This window comes from Barbus barbus (assembly GCF_936440315.1).
Source record: "Barbus barbus genome assembly, chromosome: 4".
NCBI classification, from domain to species: domain Eukaryota; kingdom Metazoa; phylum Chordata; class Actinopteri; order Cypriniformes; family Cyprinidae; genus Barbus; species Barbus barbus.
In genome coordinates this window covers 18,912,635-18,935,419 of record NC_136732.1, presented here as the reverse complement: position 1 = coordinate 18,935,419, position 22,785 = coordinate 18,912,635, and the positions used below count along the sequence as shown (strand labels likewise).

The 22,785-nt window shown below is 36.4% G+C and overlaps 1 protein-coding gene across 2 annotated transcripts; it reads left to right on the top strand.

Moving 5' to 3' along the window:
* Positions 1-1,432: 1,432 nt before the first annotated feature.
* LOC306868879 (forkhead box protein K1-like) lies at positions 1,433-22,583 on the top strand. Of its 2 annotated transcripts, none has more exons than XM_079415327.1 (9): positions 1,433-2,548; positions 6,131-6,328; positions 10,270-10,426; positions 10,511-10,657; positions 10,744-10,937; positions 14,341-14,507; positions 16,017-16,274; positions 16,395-16,589; positions 18,941-22,583. In XM_079415327.1, the coding sequence occupies exons 1-9, from the start codon at positions 2,142-2,144 to the stop codon at positions 19,138-19,140; spliced, it is 1,923 nt and encodes a 640-aa protein (XP_079271453.1). In that variant the 5' UTR covers positions 1,433-2,141; the 3' UTR covers positions 19,141-22,583. The 2 variants fall into 2 exon arrangements, with proteins under 2 accessions (XP_079271453.1, XP_079271452.1); XM_079415326.1 differs by having other exon boundaries at positions 16,371-16,589; positions 18,941-22,577.
* Positions 22,584-22,785: the final 202 nt, after the last annotated feature.

Here is a 22,785-nt window from a genome sequence, read left to right as displayed (position 1 = left end):
TAGTGACCCGGACCTATATATCTAGCACGGATGGATCTCTGACTCTCTTGATATTTTAAGAACAATTACAGAAGAATAAAATAAAGCATATTTCGTTACCTTTTGAAATGTAGAACGGTTCGATTTGAGCAGATGATTTTACCATCGCTGTCATCGTCAGAGCGCACTTCACAGTATATTCAGCATCTGACTCATATTCACGATCTCAGCCATATTCTCAAAACTATCGTTTTCAATGATTTAAAAATCAATATTTTGATCACTGGCAGCTTATTCACCACATCCACCATCAAATGACAGTGACATATTTCATTGTGTACAGTAATTTCTCTGCAGTAAAGCCATTAAAAACCAGTTCATTTTTTGCTAATGATATTCTTTTGTTTTATGCTTGCCGTAATTATGAGTGAAACATCACGTCCTCATTGTGTATCAAACAGTGCCACCTCGAGGAATAAACATGCATTGCACATATTGAGTCATCGGATATGTAAATATAGCTGGGCAGGAAATATATACTTACACATTTACATACCTCGGGTCTCTAGCGACCTTATACGCTTTTTACAAAAAATTAATCAAAAAACAGGCATTCTTGTATATACATTTTTTTTCTTGTTATATTGTTTAAAATGAATAGATTGAGGAGTTTGATGTCTAACTCTAAAAAATGAAGGAGGGAGAGGGTAGTGAATGATGTCCCAGGTCGCTAAAGACCAGGGCCCGTATTCATGAAAAATCTTAGTGCTAAGAGTTGCACCTAGTAACAAAATTATAAGAAAATTCTTAGAAATGTGGGTGTTTCCTCTTAAGATTAAAGAAAAGTAATTCAGAAAGCATCTTAACCCTTAAAAGAGGTCTTAAGGTCCAAAATATTTAGAAGTACGGACGAGGACTTTTAAGGGTGTTAAGAGTTTCTTTAGCATGGAGAAAATGGACAAAACATGAAGAGGGAGAAGAAATGTGTTGCACACAATGCATGACAGTGCGTTAATAAGACGCTACACATTAGATCGTGCAGGGATCATGTTTATGACCGATCTTATTAAAGACACGCTAACATCTCAGACACAGCGCAGAAATGTCATAGCGTCGGAAATGGATGTAATCACTACATTAACATATTTGGCAACTGGAAAAATGCAACTATGCAGCAGTGATGATTTGGGTCTGTTACAGCACTTATGTCACTGTTAATTTCCTATAAAATACATTAAGTATGGCAGCATGGTTAATAAAAAGAGGGAAGTCGTGGCCTAATGGTTAGAGAGTCGGACTCGTAATCCAAAGGTTGCGGGTTTGAGTCTCGGGCCGGCAGGGATTGTAGGTGGGGGGAGTGAATGTCCAGCACTCTCTCCTAAGTGACTGAGGTGCCCTTGAGCAAGATCGAGTCGTTTTTTTTTTTTGTTTTTTTTTTATTATTATTAAGCCTGAAAAAAACAAAACAAAAAAAAACAACAACAATTGTCATCGCCAAAACAACAACTGTTCGGGGACACCCAGTCCTTCAGTCCAAAGGAAGTGTCAAGTCCTTCCACAAAGTCAATGTTCTTATGGCATTCAAGTTTGTAGAGTACGGGTGGCGTACTGATGGAGTAGTGACTCTGTTTATAAACAGAAAGAGCGCAGAATGGTCGCTGCGCTGTGACGTCACCCCTACAACCACGTCGCTTTATTTTTACTTCCAAAATGTGTTCGATACCGACCGAGAAACACAACCCATCAAAGTTCACCTGTATTTAGTTACAATCAGAGCAAGCAAGCGCGCAGTCCACATCAAATACACTTCTTTTTTTATTGCCACATGCAACGCACGTGTCGTCCGGTTCCAGGAACTGAAACAATATTAACCGTTAATTTGCCGGAGAGTTTAGAGGATGCCAAACGAAAATAGTCGGGGATGAAACAAACATCTCTGACGAACTCTATCTAAGCGATATCGCACTATTCCCCGCTAACTGTTTCAGAACTGATGAAAAGTAAACAAGGATTCAAATCACGCCCCGCTCCGGTCCGTTAATCCATGACGTGTTTTCCACGCGCCATCTCCATGTTTTGACTACCACCACCAACAGCAACACGGTGAACCCTGCCAACACATAGCCGTTGCGCTTGCAATCCCCTCTGTGTTTTTCAACAAAATGGCTGATTTAGGGGACGATACCGGAGCGCGAGCCCTACTGGCGCTCAAATCTGCGCCTTGTAGCCCGGTGGCTGTTTCTGTCCCGCCGATGTACACGCTTTCCTCCTCGACTTCGCCCGGAATCACATCATCCATGTCCCTCTCCTCTCCGTCGCAGGCCCTCGCTCGCCTGGAAGGCAGGGACTTCGAGTTCGCCATGCGCCAGAGGACGGTCACCGTGGGGCGGAATTCGTCGCACGGCTCCGTGGATGTCAACATGGGCCACTCGAGCTTCATATCCAGGAGACATCTGCAGATCACCTTCGAGGAGCCGCATTTCTACCTGCGCTGTCTCGGCAAGAACGGTGTGTTTGTCGATGGCGTTTTCCAGAGGAGAGGCGCACCTCCACTTCTCCTGCCGAGGGAGTAAGTTACTAAAATGAGATCTGTTTCCTTACATTAGCTTCTGTGGCCAGATGGCAAGCATCTATTCACTTGGAGAGCAAATGCACTACACATACAAGAGATTAAATTAACCTGCTTAATGCAGCGCCTGCATAATCCGACTAAACTACATGCTGGAGAACACGATAACTGTCAGGGTAATTTACAGTTTATGATGTAACGTACTAATTATTTTATGCATTTATTTAGAGAAAAGATGCAACTGCTATAAAAAAAAACTTGTTTTGGCTCAGGATAATCTGACAGTATGTGCATTAATCTGCTAGTGTGAGTGCAGTATGCTCTTAAAAATAAAGGTTTTAAATGGCCATCAATGGAAGTGAAGAACATTAAATATCCATGGAACCTTTCAAATCTAGAACAATTTACTTCAATATATTATCATTAAATCCTAATCTAATCATGACACACTATATATCGTTGGAAAGGTCCAAGACTCCTAAATAGATATTTTACCACTGTTTGTTGTTAAAAATTATGTAAGAGCAGTAATAGATTAATTTATGACAAGAGAGCACCTCAAAAGATATACACCATAACAGGAGCTCTGACCTTTGACACACAAATTCTATTTGTTTCCTTTTTTCCTATCACGTTTTAGTAATCATCATCATATTATATATCATTTGAAAGCTTAAAATCTCTTAAAATCCTGTGAAAACCGTTTTGAAATCGGATATTGCGTCACCATAGAAATGGTACTTTAAAATCTTTTAGTGGGCTCCTCCCCCTTAGTGGGAGGTGTCATATTCCAAATATATTACGGTCTTTTAGAATCAAAACTTTTTATAATCTTGACAAAATACATATCATCGGAAAGGTCTGAGTCTCAAGATTCCATATTTTGTGATAGGAGTAATAATGAGAGAGAAATTGATACATTTGTGACAGAAAAGTGCATAAAAAAATTAAATGGGGTTTGAATGGCACCCGGTGGCTGTTTGTGGTATGACGCCTAAACAAAATTGCTTAGTAACCTCAATTTTTTTTTTATCAACTTCAAATTTGGAACACAACTTATTTAGACACATGGCTTTAATTTTATGGAACATTTGGATTAAAACATATTTTACAAAATATTTATTTTCTATAATATATAATAATAATAGTACCGTACATGTTATTTAAATCCTGTTGTGTTCCATTGAAGAAATGCAAGTTTGGAATAACATGAGGCGGTGTAAACAATAACACATTTTTAATTTTTGGCTCAAGTATCCCTTTAGGCCCCGTATCTGGATCAGTCAATGGATCTGGATTTTCTATGTATTATAAATTTACTGACCTCTGAGTGTTTGTTTTGGTGAGGTTGGCACTCAAGATGGGTTAAAATACAAACATGAAAAGTTAAACGTTTCACATTACGACCACAGGAACTGTGTGCACAACAGAGACTGGATCCACCACATGATTTTGTGGGCAGATGTAAGATACAGGCCGCATTTATGACACATATCCGTAGTAACCACTTTATGATCTTCTGCAGACAAAGAACAGAGGGGAAACCTAGTAATGAAGCACTTCGAACAACTATGAGTAGTAATATGGCTTTTTAAAAAAAAATTTACACAGTCTTCATGCAGTCTTATTTTTGTTTAGTTTGTTCTGAACTGTAAACAATCATTACAGTTGTCAGTATAAAGTGTCATTTTGTTCATTTCAGTTCATTTCTGTTTTTGGAATTTGAAACTGGTTTTTAACAATTTATTTTCAAATTATTTGAGTTTTCAAAGTATCTTATTTTCCTTTGAAATGATTTGAAGTTGTATTTAAAACATATTTAGAATTGATTTCAAATTTGAATTTATTGATACAAATAGTAAAAAAAAAGTAGTGAAGTTTTGAAATCTTGCCTTTAAAATAAAAATTTATATTTAAAGACAATGTTCTTTTTTTAACATTACTCTTCCCATGTTTAGTTGATGTTCTGCTTACACTAAGTTATAAGTTTAGCAGTATAAATAGTTATGATTATCTTAGTAACAATCACCTTTAGAAAACCAATCCGTGAGTATTTGATGATCTTACCGAATTAGATGTTTTTGATAAAGTATAGCACAAGTAAAGCCGTTTCATTATCAGTAATATCTAGAGTTAATAATCAGTATGAAAGCAGTTCTCATGCCATTGACAGTTTTAGCCTCAAATGTAAACACTAATGATTGAGAAGTGGATAAACTAGTTAACTAGATCAGACTGAAGGTCTCTGCGTAGTTGTGCTGAACAGTATAGTTGTGACTAGAGTTCAGCACTTTGGGACTCTTAGATTTGATTAAAATCACTATTTGGCTTCCTCGTTCTTATCAGAATTGCTGGTACTGTGACTAGGTGTGTGCCATATGTCTTATCAATGCAGGGTAGATCTGTGGAGCTTGTTGTCATGGAGGTCAGAGCGCCTATTCCTGCAGACTGCTGTGAAAACATGGACAGACTGAACCCATAATGGGTGCATGCCAAGCCATCCATTCACAACAACTGCAGTGTGTATGCTGTAGCATTAAATGTGGCTTCCTGGTGCAGCACTTGTGTAAATACATCCCGGGGAGGCGGTGCACCAATTCATCATTCTCTCTGGCTCCACTGCCGACAGTTCAAAAACTGAGAAAAGGGGTGAAGGGGAGGGTTCATTTTTACTCGAAAGTTCACATTTTGTTGGTCCCAAACAGAACCATAGCATAGCATAGAACAGTTACGTAATTAGAGTTTTCACACAGATTATTTGTCTTGTGTTCACTGTCCATGTATCATCTTTAATGGCAAAGTAAAGATTTGAGTATCCATCTAAAATGCCATACAAACCCTTCTACAGGCTCAAGGACATGGATTCAGTGTAGCAGTATAGAGATCATCTCTGAGCGGTGTGGCTGTTGTTAATGTTAAATGAAGTCTGTGAGGGAAATCCAAGGAAAAATCTCTGCAGTTTTCCACGAAACTCAAATCATTGTCATTGTTCTATGGTCAGAAATCAAGTATAGACTACCATTCAAGTCTTTTGTTTGTTTGTTTTCTAAGAAATTAATACTTTCATTCTGTAAGGATGCAGTGACAGATTTGACAAAACATTTATAATGATACAAAAGATTTCTCTTTCAAATAAATGCAGTTTTTTTTAACTTTCAGTTCATCAAAGAATCTTGGAAAAAAAAATCACATAAGCAAAATATTAAGCAGCACAACTGTTTTCAACACTGAAAATAAGAAATGTTTCTAAGCAGCAAATCAGCATATCAGAATGATTTCTGAAGGATTATTTGACACAGAAGATGGGAGTAATGATGCTGAAAATTCAGCTTTACCATCACTGGAATTACATTTTGAAATATAAAGAAATATTGCTGTACGGTATTGTTAATCGATGTATATGAGCATAAGAGACTTCTTTCAAAACCATTTAAAAAATTTGACCAACTTTTAAACGGTATATCAAAAGTTAGTGTTTATTGGTTTGCAAGGTTTAAGAGACAAAAAGCGCTTTCCACATATTAGCACTGATCTCATAAAATCAACTTTTATGCCTTAATGTGTCTGTATTCTTCTTTGCAGGTGCACATTTCGTTTTCCCAGTACGGTGATAAAGATTGAGTTTACAGCGCTGTACCACAAGGAGACACAGAAGGAGGAGGCTCCTGTATCCCCTGTGAGACCCCTTTACCCTCAATTCTCTCCCCTGAAAATCAGCATTCCTGAAAATGACTTCAGAAGTATGATGAGTCCCCTGCCTTCACCGACAGGAACTATTAGGTACGACTTCATCCGAACGACCACGCACAGAAAAACTGTTTCATTAGAGAACCAGTTCTTTTCCAGATCTTTTTGAAAGTAGAGTTTGTTCTCATATTGTTGCTGAAACGCAAACAAATTAAAAATAAACAAAAGCAATGAAACTTGCAACACAGCAATGTATTTTCTGTGCAAAACTTCCGAAACACATGCAGTATTGAAAGGTTTGTCAATAATTGGACCTATTCGTATTATTATGCCTATTTAAGCAAAAGTTAAATTTGAATACGTTTCTAAAGTACAATCCTGCATTTATACTGAAGCATCAGAATTTGCATGCAGTAGGAGACGCTTGATTTTGATGGGTGTTTGAAGCTGTCAGGCTTTATTGTATGTGTAGTCAGATGCAATAGTGTTGGGAAAAGCCTGCCCCTGGCGGCCTCTCTGCTCTTCTGCACCACGTGTGGCCCTCAAAGCTAGCATGCTGTGTGCACATACCATATATGGCATGTGCTGAACTTGGAGCGCTCTGATTGGTCGGTCAAAAAGTGTTGTGGTTTGGCGTTTTGAGCCACAGATAGTTTCCTTTTTCCGAGGCCTCCAAACACCCCCCTCATCCCACTTCTTGGACTGCTCTTACACCTAACACAAACAGACACATGCTTTCTGTCCTTCCTGATTCCTGTTCCTTACTGGGAGAATATTTCCTTCTATTCAGCTCTACAAGCATTGGAACTGGTTATCCACGACTGAGCTGCAGTTTCTACTGTAGTTTTCTCTCGTAGGATTCAATCTGTGTGAAGTGATAGATTAGGGACATTTCCCAGATTGTCAGCCTGCTGCACAAACAGCAGATGTGTGTAAAACTTTGAATTCCACACACATGGAGCTACTTGAACAACTGCCATGTACAGTAAAACCAGCAATATCAGCTTCTCCTTTGAACATATTTGACTTCACTATTTTCCTGCTGCTTTCATTTTTTTAATGTAGAAGTCAGAATAATTTTGATAAAGTGATAACACTTTGCAATGAGCTTAGTTTATTATGCACAAGTTTCATAAACTAACATTTGAACCACATTTTTTACACAGCTTTTATTAGTCTGGATTAATGTTATAAAAATATTGCTGTTCATTGTTAATTGGAGTTTGTTTATAATACATTAAGTATTGTACATTTTTATAAATGTATTTATATTATTCACTATCTTCCAAAGGTTTGGGGTCCATTAAAAAAAAAAAAAGTTTAGTAAAGACTTATCTTATGCTCATTAAGGCTGCATTTATTTTATCAAAAATACTTGTTAATTTTTGTGTTTGTATTTGTTAGTATATTTTAATTCTTCTGATGGCAAAACTGAATTTTCAGCATCATTACTCCAGTCTTCAGTGTCACTGATCCTTCAGAAATCATGCTAATATGCTGATTTGCTGCTCAAGAAACATTTCTGATTATTATCCATGTTTTCAGGCATCTTACATGAATGTGAAGTTCATTAGAACAACATTTATTTTAAATATTTAAATATTTTGTAACCATGTAAATATCCTTACTGTCACCCAATTAATTGCAAACTTGTTGAATAAAAGTGTTAATAATGTAAAACATCTTGCCAATCTCAAACTTTTAAATGGTAGTTTATACTATAAAAATTTGCATTAATGTTGAAAAAGTATTTTTCATTCATTCTCAGTTCGTATTTACATAATGTATGATTGGATAATGTCAAATAAAACTAAATGCTGGGTTGAGTTATTTTTTTTATTCAGAAAAGATTTCTGTTAGTTAAGTGGGGTTAATGATCAATTGGTTAAATAGTTGTCTTCTGTAAATCATTACTGTACATGACCCTTTGGAATCACATGGCTGTGCTTCAACAACCTTCACTGTTTATACTACAGTATGTTTTGAACTTGAGCAGCACTAGAAGTGGTGGCTTCATATTGCTTTTAATAGAAATGCATTACATAATGCATATTTGTTGAACCAAAACATGTTTCTGAGTTCATCACATCAAACCTAGTAAACTGGGTCAGTTCTGAAAGGCAGTAAATACAGTAAATATAAATATAACCCAAAATGCATGAAATATTTCTTGACTTAATACCGATAATGAATTATTGGTAGAGTCATATTATTATTTTATTGTATTATTTTTTATATAATTTGGGATCCATATTATGATATAAATTACATAAATTCCAATAGAAATTCCTTAGGCTTTTATTTTTAACTAGGACATGTATTTTGCGTTTGAATAATTTTATTCATTTATTTATTATTACATTTAATTGACACTTTTTTTGTATAGAAGTTTCAGGTTTAGTACAGCAGCTTCAGGCTGTATTGTTTGCTTGTACTTAAGTTGTTTTTTTAATACGGTCCAGCTGTTGTGAAAATGCTGCCTCAGGACTGGACTTCAACCCAAAGCACCCTGCCCACTGTGCCCTCATGCACACAATTGCCTTCCCCTGGCCGGCTGCTCAGAGAGGGCTGTTTGTCTCTGGCCGCGAAACACAATGGAGCCTGCAGCACAACAGCCTTATCTGAGCGCTCTGTTGTGCCCTGCTGTCAGAAAGCCAGCGTTAAAAAATAACACAGCGAGTGAAGGAATGGTGGGGTGTGTCTGTGTTATGGGAGACTTAACGAGCTGTTGACAATGAACGACAGCCTTAAAATAGCATTGCTCAGGATGTCTTTCTGTCACTATCAGTCTAAATAATAGTTATTATTATTACATTTCAGAAACCCTGCAGCTAATGGCTCAGTAATTATTTTGTTTGTTTATCTGAATGGTTGGGTTTATAGGGCACAGGGCCACCTACCGGTGCATAACAAGGGTTATAAAATGGGTTATGATGTTGTGGGTTAATTTCAATGTGTGTGTGTAATCTGCTGTCAGTTACCATAGGCAGTCAATTCAACATATCCCTTAGTTTGTAAAAACAAACAGGAAACATGTTTAAACTGATACACTTAAAATAGGGGCTAGATGGCAAGCAAAAGTCGGAGGGTTAAAAAGCAGAAACTTGAAGCTTGGATTTTTGCACATTCATGCAAGGTTGTTCTGGTGTTGTGTTAATATTTTATGCAAACAGTGCTTTATGGATGATCATATCTAGAGATTTGCAGTATACTGGGACCGGTAAGATTTTTCTGGTTGATATTTATTGACTATTTATTGGTTGATATTGGATGTTTAGTTGTCTTTTTTTCTTACTCAAAAAAAAAAAAAATTGTAAAGACTTGCAATAACGGCCACAACATGAAAATTTGATGTGGTGAAAGTAACTAGGTTTACTTTCTCCGCTGGTTCTGACATGTTCACATGAGTACTTTTTAATTTTTTATCTTGGTTGTACACTATCGTTCAAAGGTTTTTGTTTATCTTTTGAAATAAATTAATAGCTTCATGTAGCAAGAATGCATTAAATTGACCAAAAGTGACATTGAAGGCATTTATAATGTTACAAAAGACTTCTAAGTCAAATAAATGCTATTTATTTTGAACTTTCTATTCATCAAAGGATCCGGGGGGAAAAAAGGATCACGGTTTTCGCAAAAATATTAAGCAACACAACTGTTTTCAAAATGAATAATTATAAGAAATGTTTCTTTAGCAGCAAATCAGCATATGAGAATGATAACTGAAGGAACGTGTCACACTGGAGTAGTGATGCTGAAATTTCAACTTTGCATCATAGGAATAAATTACACTTTAAAAATATATTAAAATAGAAGATAGTTATTTAAATTGCAATAATATTACAGTTTTTGCTGTTTTTTTTATCAAATAAATGCTACCTTGGTGAGCACTAAAGATTGCTTTTAAGACTTTAATTGTCATTTAATTGTCATTTAATAATAAACCGGCATATTCATTAATCCTCTGATGCAGTCTTCTTGGATTGTTATAGATGATGTTTTCACACCTTTATGTCCATATTTTCTCCACCCAGTGTTCCCAATTCCTGCCCAGTGAGCCCTCGGGGTGCAGGTTCCTCGGGATACCGCTACGGGCGCAACATCACCTCAGATCTCCAGCTGGCAGCAGAGTACGCAGCCAAAGCTGTGTCAGAACAGCGCACTGAAGCCACAGGAGGCGATAGTCCTAAGGTAAGAGCCTCCAGCATCCTAATGCATGTCAGTATCAATATCAGTGCGTTTGTTCCCAAGATTCACTGTCCGCTATTCCTTCAGGATGAGTCCAAACCTCCATACTCGTACGCTCAGCTGATAGTCCAGGCCATCTCGTCTGCACCGGACAGACAGCTAACACTAAGTGGCATCTACGCTCACATCACCAAGCATTATCCCTACTACAGGACGGCCGACAAGGGCTGGCAGGTCAGTTTATTTGCTTAAAATTGTTGTTAGTTGGTCTGTCATGTTTGTGTCCTAATTTGCATTCTCTTAATCTCATTTCGCCCCAGAACTCCATTAGACACAACCTATCTCTGAACCGCTACTTTATTAAGGTGCCACGTTCACAAGAAGAGCCAGGCAAAGGTTCGTTCTGGCGTGTGGACCCCTCATCAGAGTCCAAGTTGGTGGAGCAGGCCTTCAGAAAGCGCCGACAGAGAGGAGTGTCCTGTTTCCGCACACCGTTCGGCCCGCTGTCCTCAAGGTGAGATGTCTCAGACCCCTGCTAATACTGCACGCACCCGCTGTCCCCTTGTAACACTCACACTTTCTGATGTAATGGAAGCCTGCTTAGCCTATTCTGTTTCCCTTTTTATTCCCCTTCTGTCTGTTTCTTCACTGGGCAGAACAAAGTAAGTCTTTGTATTTGATCCGTTTCATTTGTTTGTTAAGGAGTCATTTGGTAAAGCAGCATCAGTCACACCCATCCTTATGCTCTCTGCTTTTAACACCATGTATAATCTTGCAATAAATTTGTGTCCAAAATTAACTGTCTGTAATGCATAATTTAAACATTGAAAATTGCAATATTTTAGTAAGAGCCACCACTTTACCAAGAGACTGGCTGATGGGATCCTCCAAGAGATTCACAGATTAATAATTAACTTATCTTAGGATCAACTAACTCTATCATTGTCAAGAAAACTACAGGTGCTGGTCATAAAATTAGAATATCATGAAAAAGTTGATTTATTTCAGTAATACCATTCAAAAAGTAAAACTTGTATATTAGATTCATTCATTACACACAGACTGGTATATTTCAAATGTTTATTTCCTTTAATTTTGATGATTATAACTGACAACTAATGAAAGTCCCAAATTCAGTATCTCAGAAAATTAGAATATCAATTAAGACCAATGCAAAAAAATTATTTTTATAAATGTTGGCCAACTGAAAAGTATGAACATGAAAAGTATGAGCATGTACAGCACTCAATATTTAGTTGGGGCTCCTTTGATCTGGATTACTGCAGCAATGCGGCATGGCATGGAGACGATCAGTCTGTGGCACTGCTCAGGTGTTATGAGAGCCCATGTTGCTCTGATAGTGGTCTTCAGCTCTTCTGAATTGTTGGGTCTGGCGTATTGCATCTTCCTCTTCACAGTGCCCCATAGGTTTTCTATGGGATTAAGGTCAGGCGAGTTTGCTGGCCAATCAAGAACAGGGATACCATGGTCCTTAAACCAGGTACTGGTAGCTTTGGCAGTGTGTGCAGGTGCCAAGTCCTGTTGGAAAATTAAATCTGCATCTCCATAAAGTTGGTCAGCAGCAGGAAGCATGAAGTGCTCTAAAACTTCCTGGTAGACGGCTGCATTGACCTTGGACCTCAGAAAACACAATGGACCAACACCAGCAGATGACGTCACCCCAAACCATCAATGACTGTGGAAACTTTACACTGGACCTCAAGCAACGTGGATTTTGTGCCTCTCCTGTCTTCCTCCAGACTCTGGGACCTTGATTTCCAAAGGAAATGCAAAATTTACTTTCATCAGAGAACATAACTTTGGACCACTCAGCAGCAGTCCAGGCAAGACGCTTCTGACGCTGTCTCTTGTTCAAGAGTGGCTTGACACAAGGAATGCGACAGCTGAAACCCATGTCTTGCATACGTCTGTGCGTGGTGGTTCTTGAAGCACTGACTCCAGCTGCAGTCCACTCTTTGTGAATCTCCCCCACATTTTTTAATGGGTTTTGTTTCACAATCCTCTCCAGGGTGCAGTTATCCCTATTGCTTGTACACTTTTTTTCTACCACATCTTGTCCTTCCCTTCGCCTCTCTATTAATGCGCTTGGACACAGAGCTCTGTGAACAGCCAGCCTCTTTAGCAATGACCTTTTGTGTCTTGCCCTCCTTGTGCAAGGTGTCAATGGTCGTCTTTTGGACAACTGTCAAGTCAGCAGTCTTCCCCATGATTGTGTAGCCTACAGAACTAGACTGAGAGACCATTTAAAGGCTTTTGCAGGTGTTTTGAGTTAATTAGCTGATTGGAGTGTGGCACCAGGCATCTTCAATATTGAACATTTTCACAATATTCTAATTTTCTGAGATACTGAATTTGGGACTTTCATTAGTTGTCAGTTATAATAATCAAAATTAAAGGAAATAAACATTTGAAATATATCAGTCTGTGTGTAGTGAATGAATCTAATATACAAGTTTCACTTTTTGAATGGTATTACTGAAATAAATCAACTTTTTCATGATATTCTAATTTTATGACCAGCACCTGTATATTAGTGGCAAGCGATTGATACTTTTGTTCAACAAAGACACATTAAATTGGTCAAAAGTAACAGTTAAGACATTATTAATGTTAGAAAAGATTTCTGTTCCCAACAATCTTCATAATAATGTAAAATAATACAAAAATATTAAACAGGACAGCGGTGTGTGTTTATATATACAGTACACGTGTATATATATTTATACAGCAGTTCTTTCTGGTCCTCGAGTCTGATTGGCTGATAGGAGTGTGATATTTTAGTGATAACAGAACCGTTTCACCGTTTGTATCATTCCGTTTACGGTGTTTCTCACAGTGAGAGTCATGGCGGATGCCCACAAATCCAATATAATTTTATAAATAATACTGTTTTGTGTCATGGAATGTAGTTTTAAGGGTTTTTATGCGAGAATGAACTTTAGTAGATAATGTCTGTTTGAAAATTTGCTTCTACGTTTTCAGAGACATGAGCTCTTGGTCGTCAGCGGGTGTTCAGCGCTCATAAACCCACCGAGAGCAGCCTTACCTCGGCCAGATCTTCTGTAATTTGCTGCTGGCTCTGATGTCTCTATAGTGATTAAATATGAGATGATTTGTTTTGGGTAAATCTAAAGGGCAGTCTTTGGTTACTAGTTCTAAAGTGACATTTTCTAGTAACGGAGGCTTGGGCTCAGCTGTTAAACTGTCAACTTGAGATTTGAATCCAGTAGGAAGGAAGTAGTTCTGCACAAAAGAGGCTTTTTAAAGACACTATGTATTTACACACTCTTGCTGTTGAACTGTTGTATAAATTCAATATCACACGAGTAGCAGTGTGATATGGCTGTATATCGGCACACTGTGATTACCTACGGCTGAATCACAGCTGTGCCAATAAACAGTCATATCGCACTGCTATAAGTGTGATGTTGCATATATATTAACATTATACATTAACATAACTAAGTTTAACATACATGATATAAGACACCTCCATCCAAAATCGAGTTGGCTGGTGAGCTGCCTCCTATTTAGAGGCTGTAAGTTTACATTAAAAAAAGTGTCCAATTTATGCACCACACAAAGTTGTGTCAAAAATGGTTGTCTCCAAACAGGATTCCCAAACCATTATTTGTTAGGCTCAAACGAAAAGAGCAGTGTTTTGAAAGCTTCATCCTTAAAAACTTTACACTCATTTATGAAAGTTGTCACTGCACATTTAATAAACAATTTTTATGTTGGAAAATGTTCCCGATCAAATTGTTCAACTTAGGCAGGTGAAGCAATAAGTTATTTTTGGACCCTGCTTGGCGAGTAACATCTGAACATGTATGTGTAGCATTCACAGTGTGTATGAGAGTTTCTGTATGACTGACACATCATTGTGTTGGTTTCAGGAGTGCTCCAGCATCTCCCACCCACTCCGGCCTCCTCTCTCCACACTCGAGCGGCCTCCAGACCCCTGAGTGTCTGTCACGGGAAGGATCACCAGTGTCTCATGAGCATGACTTTGGTTCTAAGCTTGCTTCTGTGCCCGAGTACCGATACTCCCAGAGTGCACCAGGTGAGCGTGTTTCTTTTCATAGCACTGCAGTACTGACTTACTGCACGGCAGTGTGCATGACTAGCAGTGTTTGGATGTAAAGTCTCCAAATAGAAACAATACTAACTTGCCTACATTTTTCCAGTAGTGTGATAGTAGCCCAGCTGTTGTCAAAATAGTGACGCTTTTCCTATTTAAAAGTGTTTTAAGTGTTTTTGTAGTTGTTGGTTTTTGTTTTTTTGACAATTAAATCAAATTTGTTTAAAAAACGCTTTACACAAAATCATGATGTTAATGTTTGTACGTGTTTATATGATTGTCTTAATGGTTTCATGCACATTTAGCAAATTAGAACAGATTTGACATTTTGTGGTGATTTTATAAACAATCAAGCATTTCTGATTTGTATAGTAGTATTAGTATATTTCGCCCTACACGAATATACTAAATGTATGGGCATAAAGTTGGACATACTTATATATCCAACTTTATATAAAGAGCTGGGTCATAATATAGTTGCATTTTGCAATGAAACAAAAAATAAAAAACAGGCAGTTAGGATTTGTGACATAGTATACACTAGTCAACATTAGAAGTGGATCAAAACCTTTCATCAAAGTCATCCTAAAACCAAAATGTGTTCTTGTTTCAGGACAACTTTGAACTTTTTTGATCCACTTCAAATGTTGACTACTGTATATCGCTTTACGTGAGTGTACTGTATGTTGAGAAAGTTGAATATATATCCACATATGATCATTGCAGTTAGTGTTCACCATCTGTTTGATTACATGTAATTTGTAACCAACTGCATGATTTTTACTGTACATTTCTGCCATAGTCACCACTAATAACCTAAATATAATGTAGAAAGTTAAAATTTTCTGTAAAGCTGCATTGCAACGATTTGTATCGTGAAAAGCACTATACAAATAAACTTGAATTGAATTGAATTTTAAATAGCTACAGTTCCAGGGCTAAGATTTGTTGTACACTATGTATTGCTTTACATGAGTATACTGTATGCAGGTAATAAAATCCAATATTAATGTATCACTGGGCAATAATTTAGCAGTTGACATTTAAGCAGATGAGATGTATAGTATATAGCGCTTAACGTGTATGTACTGTTAGAATCCGTTTAAGATTGGATATACTTATAGTAGTTGTATAATCTTCTATTAATTATGAACTGTTTTGAGTTAATGTTTTTACTGTCATACACGGGTGATTTTTGTTTGTTTGCTTGTTTGTTGAATTTGAATAATATTCATGTTATATAATATTCATAATTCATGTTATCACTGTAATTTTATGCATTTTGTTTTGGTTTTATTTTATTTTATTTTTATTAGTTTTTTTTTGTTTGTTCTTTTGTGTGTGTGTGTGTGTGTGTGTGTGTTATATAACGTATTGTGTAGCTAGCTACTTTTTCTATCTATGCAATCTTGGCAAGCTACTAATTCAAATTCACTTCTCAAGCCCTAAATATATTTTCTCAGATTCTATATGATTCCTCTTGTCTCTCAGGCTCTCCAGTGAGCGCTCAGCCTGTAATCATGGCCGTGCCACCTCAGTCCTCAGCCGCGATACCCAAGCCTGTGGCTTACATGCCGGCCTCCATCATTAGCTCCTCCCAGGCCTCTGGTCAGGCCATCCATGTGGTGCAGCAGGCGCCAGCTGTCACCATGGTTCGTGTACTGACCACCTCGACCAGCTCCCCCAATGGCTATATCCTGGCTAGCACCACCTCATCAAGCTCTGGAGAGGGACCTGGAGATCAAAGAGGTACAACAGCCCATTTCCTCTTGTTTTATTACAGAAATATTTTTTAAAAATCTACATGGATATCCAATCTTTAAAATTTGCACTCTCTGTGAACAGTCTTTCCGTCTATGGTCTGTGTAGGTGCAGTGGAGGAGATGCCTGTGGTTGGCAGTAGAGTTATTCAGGCTGTAGGGAGTCACATTAGCTCGGCCAATAGGGGGCAGCAGAGCTACACTATTGTCCAGCAGAGTGCCATACACCAGCTTCCTGTGCAGACCATTGCTCAGAATGGCAAACATGCTCTTCCTGTTACCAGTGTACCATCCAGTACTTACGGTATGTGTGCTTGGTAAATTTACAGTGCATGGAAATTTTCGGTCACACTTTATTTTAAAGTCCAATTCTCACCATCAACAAAACCTTAAAGCTTTTTTAAACCGTAAGTTTTGCCTCTTTGTCGCCATCTCTGTTTGAAAACCTGGAATTGCAGTTACTTGCGGAATTATCTTGTTCGGTTGTGAGTTGGCACGGCTCCTGCGCGGATGAATCTAATGGTTTGAGGTGAATGTGTGGCTGTCAGTCACCACTCCGGTGTGAATATTCACTGTATTTCAGAATCACAGATTCTAGACTGTCTTGGAATATATGACCCAAATAAGAATTTTCACTGTATATTGTCATCTGAACAAGTAAGTCAGCCTGCCACGTTTGTTCTGCCCAACTGAGGAAAAAAGCATTGCCATAAATCGCGCTACCAATGGTGATTAAATCTAACGATCGGTGAGCTCATATCACATCAAACTGTGCAAAGTATTATTATTGTTATACTTTATTCTCAAATTATTAATGTTAACAACATAAGCATTGTGTGACAATGAGTATAGTGTGTATTAACATGTAGATTTCAGTTTCCGTACAGTCTAATCTAATTGTCATATCATTCGAATTTCATATTAATAAATTCTTTTAACCCAAAAAGCAAGCTATGCTCCCTTCGAACTGGTTTTCTTTAAAATACAAATCTTGTGTGATCCCAGGCTATCTGTAATCAGAAGCACATTTAAAACTGGAATATAATTTAATTTCATTCACGTGTTTCATAAACACATAATCCTTTCTGGATTACAATCCGCCATCAAAATGATACATTTAATTATTCTAGCTGCTGTGAGAAAAGGCTATAAACGATCCACCACCTGCAGGATCCTCACATGCGATAGCCTACTAGCCGGGACAGCTTCTTTGTTTACAGATGTGACGTAATGACGCTCGAATTTCCCATGGAAACCTACCCGTACCACTCAAGTTAGAAAACATTATTATAAGCAAACCGTTGTGAATCGGGCTAAAGTAAGGCGATAGTTTTGAACACTGGCTGGTTATGTACTTGCTCAAATATTGATTTCGGGTCATTTTTAACCAAAACAAAAAAGTTACGAACTGCAGCTTTAACTATGATTTTTGCCTCAATAAACCCCTAATTTGCTGCTTAGTAATAGTTAGTAAGGTAGTTAAGTTTAGGTATTGCGTCGGATTAGGGATGTATAATATGGTCGTGAAAGAATATGTGCTTTATAATTAGTAATAAACAGCCAATATTAATTAATAATAGGCATGCTAATAAGCAACTAGTTAATAGTGAGAATTGGTCCATATTCTAAAGTGTTAACCTAATTTTCTTACTTTAAAATGCAAGGATTGTGACACGCTTTTGTCCATATCTATGAATTATTTTAAAAATACATAGTAGTGCAATTCATACATTCAATTATTATTTATCATGGGCTTGTTTGTGATTCATTTTGTGAAAAAATATTTCAGAATTTTTGTTTACATTTTTTTATTAAAGTAGTTGCGAACAAAATGGTTTATATTAAATCTTCCACTAAAACTAAACTTAAAACCATAGTTTCTTTCAAATAAAATAAACATTAACTGAAATCAAATAAAACAAAATGGTTTATATTAAATCTTCCACTAAAACTAAACTTAAAACCATAGTTTCTTTCAAATAAAATAAACATTAACTGAAATCAAATAAAAAGTTGAACTTATTTTATTTTAGTTATTTTCCAAGGCAGCATTTTTCATTTAATTTTAGTTTGTGTACTGAAATAATTAAAACTAAATAAACTAAAACTAAACCACACAACTAAATTACTATAAAAGTAAATAAAATATAAATGAAAACATTTTTTTAAATAATTAAGTTCAAAATATGAAGAAAAAAAAAACTAACAGTTTATCAGTGATACTAAAATAACAAGTCATGTGATGTGACCAACATGCAGGGGGAAAAAATTTATAGGGACCTTCATGACTGTGTCAATGGCATTAAGTCTTTTAAAATATCAGATCATGTAACTTACAGATATTTATGAAACTCATCTGACTTTAACATATTCATGTGGACTGTATGTTTTTTAATGTAAAAACAATAATAAAGATTAAATTTTAAATATAAAATTTAGATTTAATGTAAAAACAATTGATGAGTGATTACTACTTTTAACTTCTTGGTTGTAAAACTTTTTTTTTTTTTTTTGCAAATTATTTTTTCAAAATTTTGAATGCAAAACCAGCATGAATACAAAGAGTACAGAGTAGTTTTAAACTAGACTTTTCTATCAATTTTTCTATTGCTGGTCATTGACCTGTAACGAATTTTGTCATCTCTTTTCCCCCAGCTTTTACCAATCCTCTGCAGATCTTGGCTGCGCAGGCTTCAACATCCCCACCTGTGCTGGTCAACAGGCCCTCCAGCATGCAAACTGACCAGTCTAGCATCGACGAGCCCGAACCCAAACGGTCCAAAATGGAGGAGGACAGTGTTGCTCCAGTCCCTCAGCCTGTAATTGTTGCAATGAATCAAGAGGCCAGCGAATGAACGAGTGAGTGAGCAAGTGAGCCGACGACCGATCTTTAAAGCACATCTTTCAATATCGTTAAACATATTGAGGGAAACGTGTTTGGTTTTCTTTAAAACAAGAACTTAAACGTTTTGTAAACGCCCGACATGGGTGACTGATGGAATGTCTTTGTAAGAAGAGGTTGTTGTTTCTTGGGGGTAAATTCATTGAGCTACATCTGGCAGCATTAAAATTCAATGCTCACACAGTTTTAATTTTGTAGGGGTTTTTAATCTCGTAAGAATGTTTGAAAGAAGTATGAAGAGAGGTACATGTGCTTAAAGAAACCAGCTAGGCATGTGCGCCCAGGTAGTTCCTCACAAGGTACAGCTGAGAGAGTTCTTCTTTTCGGGATGGGGTGGGACCAATACCTATGCAGCTATTACAGTCTGAGACCAAGAGTGTCTCTGAATTGAAGCAGTATATAAAAAGGGTCACAGGAAGCTGTGCGTCACTGCGGTTACCTGTGCGGCCTTTGTGAGGATTTATTTATCTTTCTGTTTAAAAGAAAAAAGGCTATCTTTAATGAAACAAGATTGTTACAACTCAAAGCAGAAATGAATAGATATAATAGAGGCCTTTTCTAGCTGGAGTCCTTTAACCTACATTATTATAGTGTACAATATATTTTTCTGTGGAGGATTCTTACCTTGCTTGCTTACTACAAAGAGAAATGTCTAGAAATATGCTAATTTCTTAATTGGTCTATGTTTAGCGCAAAAATGAAAAAGAACTCGATGAATGTAATTACCGTTTGTTTATTTGTTATGACTCATGGCACCCACTTTTGATCTAAACAATATATCAAACCATTAGAATGTGTTTGTAGATAAATTTTTTATTTTTTGTGCTTTTAAAAATGGAATAACTGTAAATTCACTGTATTTAAAGTAGCTCAGTCCAAGTGTCTGTCCATCACCCTTAAAAAGCACTTGGCCAAAATTCTGCTCCCTAAATACCTTAAGCAGCATAATCCCGATTTCATCAGTGGATGTATGCAAGCACACGATGCGTTGCTGATGTATCTGATGTCAACCAAATGCTTTTCCAGACCTAGGAATGTAACTGTTCATATTGATTGTTCCAGGGGCTGTTTCTTCACTGACTTTCTGTGATCATTTAATAATCACAGAAGCCACTAAATGAATGTTCAGTATTTTTTCTGAGAGTTCAAGAAACTTATTTTTTAGTAATATACAAAAAGTCAGCCTTTAATGAGACTTTCTAGTTTTTACTAAGAGAAGAGTAAATATATATTGTTAGAATTATTCAAATGTGTTTTCAAGACAATCACTAACAGGATTCAGTAACCGCTTTGTATGTTGCAAATTATACACACCACAGATGTGGAGTAAAGTAGCTTTACGTGAGCTACCGATAGCTTCTTTGTATGCTAGTGTAGTCGTACAGTGACAGCCGTACAGTGTTGATTTTGTGTTAGACGTGGAAACTTTAACAGACCAAATGCATATCCTCAACATTAGTGCCTTAGTGCTCCACTTCTTTCAGGACTAAATAAAAAAATAATAATAATTGTGATGTACTACTTTAAAGACAACAACATCAAACTCACCTACCAAGAAGTTAATTTGCGGGTTTGAATGGACACCTCTTGTAAGAAGGAATTAACAACAGCATTCTGCTTGTGTAACAATGTCTAGAGATGATGAATCAAGTTGTGACTGGAAATGACTGAGTAATATGATAAAAGAAGACAGGAAATGAAATCTTGCTGGTTCTTTATTCTTTGAAACTTCGAAGTGGACTAATGTATAAATCAAGAGGAATCTGTCAGTAAACAGAAAAGCCTTTTGGTGGATTTAAAGGAATAGTTCACCCAAAAACGTAAATTTACTGACACTCAGGTTATCCAAGATGTAGATGAGTTTGTTTCTTCATCTAAACAGCATTTTCAGGCAATTTTAATTTTTGATTCAACTGTTCCTTTAAAAGCTTTGAAGGAACAATTGGATTCAAACGATGCAGATATAAATGCAAAAACATAGTTTGATCCTAATTGGTCTGATTGATTTGGGTCTTTGTTTCATGTATTCACACTGGCTTCAACAAACACCATAAATGAGAGAACCACTGTTCCATTTGAAGTATGATTTTATTTAAAAAGAAAAAATATTTGCCTGACAATTGAAAGAAATCCATATGTACATGTTTTTTTCTCTTCTTTTAGATAATTTTGGAATAACCGGTAGAATGGTGAAACAAACATTATCATTGTTAACACACTTATCAGAATTAGAATTAGCTGTCACTGCCTAAATGTTCATCTTTTTTTTTTTTTCACAATCTGTCACAGTGTCTGTACGCATATATAACCATGGAGTATTTTATCACAGATTCAAAGATTTATATATATATATACACACTAAACATTCTAATTTAAACAGATTGTAGGTGTTTCTTTCTCATTTGACTCTAGTTGAAAGATATAATCTGTTTGCATTGTACACAAAACACCCCCCCCCCCCCCCTCCCAAATCAGTCTGCTTTGTGAGATCATGCCATGTGCCTGTAAATGTCTGCAGGTTTGCCTGTTTTTAATGTGTATTCAACTAAACAAAGTGTATGAGGGCTTTTCTTCTGTCCATGCATTTTATGCAATGGTGTATCTGTAACGAATAAAAATACTTCATTGTCTTTAATCTTTTAAATGAATCGAGATAATGGCATCTTCTGTTTTTGATTCCACGTGGATGTAGGTTTAAGCATTGCTTTGTCTGTCTGCCCCTCCACCATCACATTCTTTCTTTTATCGTTCATGTAATTTATTTTCAAACATTATACTGTCTTTATTGTATGCAGGGTACCTAGCTTGATTCTGTTTCACAATTTGTCACAATTTGCTTCCAAGTTGTATTATAACCCTGTGCACCAAAACTGTGCAAGTCTGGCCTGTCTTTGCCTGAGCAGAACTCTTGAATATGCTGAAATGTTAACAGCAAACTATTAAAAAGTTTGAACTATAAAGTTTCAACTGCAGTCTGCTTGAACATGTAATGAAGATATCTGACACTGGTTTATTTAAGAACAGTTGGTATGAATTTATAGTCTGCTATTAGACGAATACAGCTTTGAATTTTACTGCATCCATGACGTCTTTATAAAATTAATAATTAAATTAATGGCACATAAAACAATTTATTGAAATTTAATTCTGATATATGTTTTACTGTTAAGAAAGTAGTATGCATTAAAACTGAAATGCTTTCTCTAAGTTTATTTTTATTGTAGTTAGTCCTTCAGTAATTTTGATAGATGTTAGAAGTTTTATGTTTAGTGTAGTTCCATATATTGTTGTAGAGAAAGTCAAATATAAAACTAGGTTTGTTTTTAAATGTTATTTCTTATATTATTACACTGTACAATTATTGGGGAATTAAAGTACATTTACGTTGATTCTATTAAAAAAACATTAAAATACACATGTTTTTGCTTTAAAGTTTATTTTGAAGTGATTTACTGGTTGATTATTGCTCGTCATGTGATATGTGGATATTATTTAGTATGTAAGGTGAATTTGGATGTTACAAGCTAATGACATTTTTTGTTTTGAAGGGGACCAAACCCCTTTTAGTCTTAGTTTAGCTATAGATGTATGTCCATAA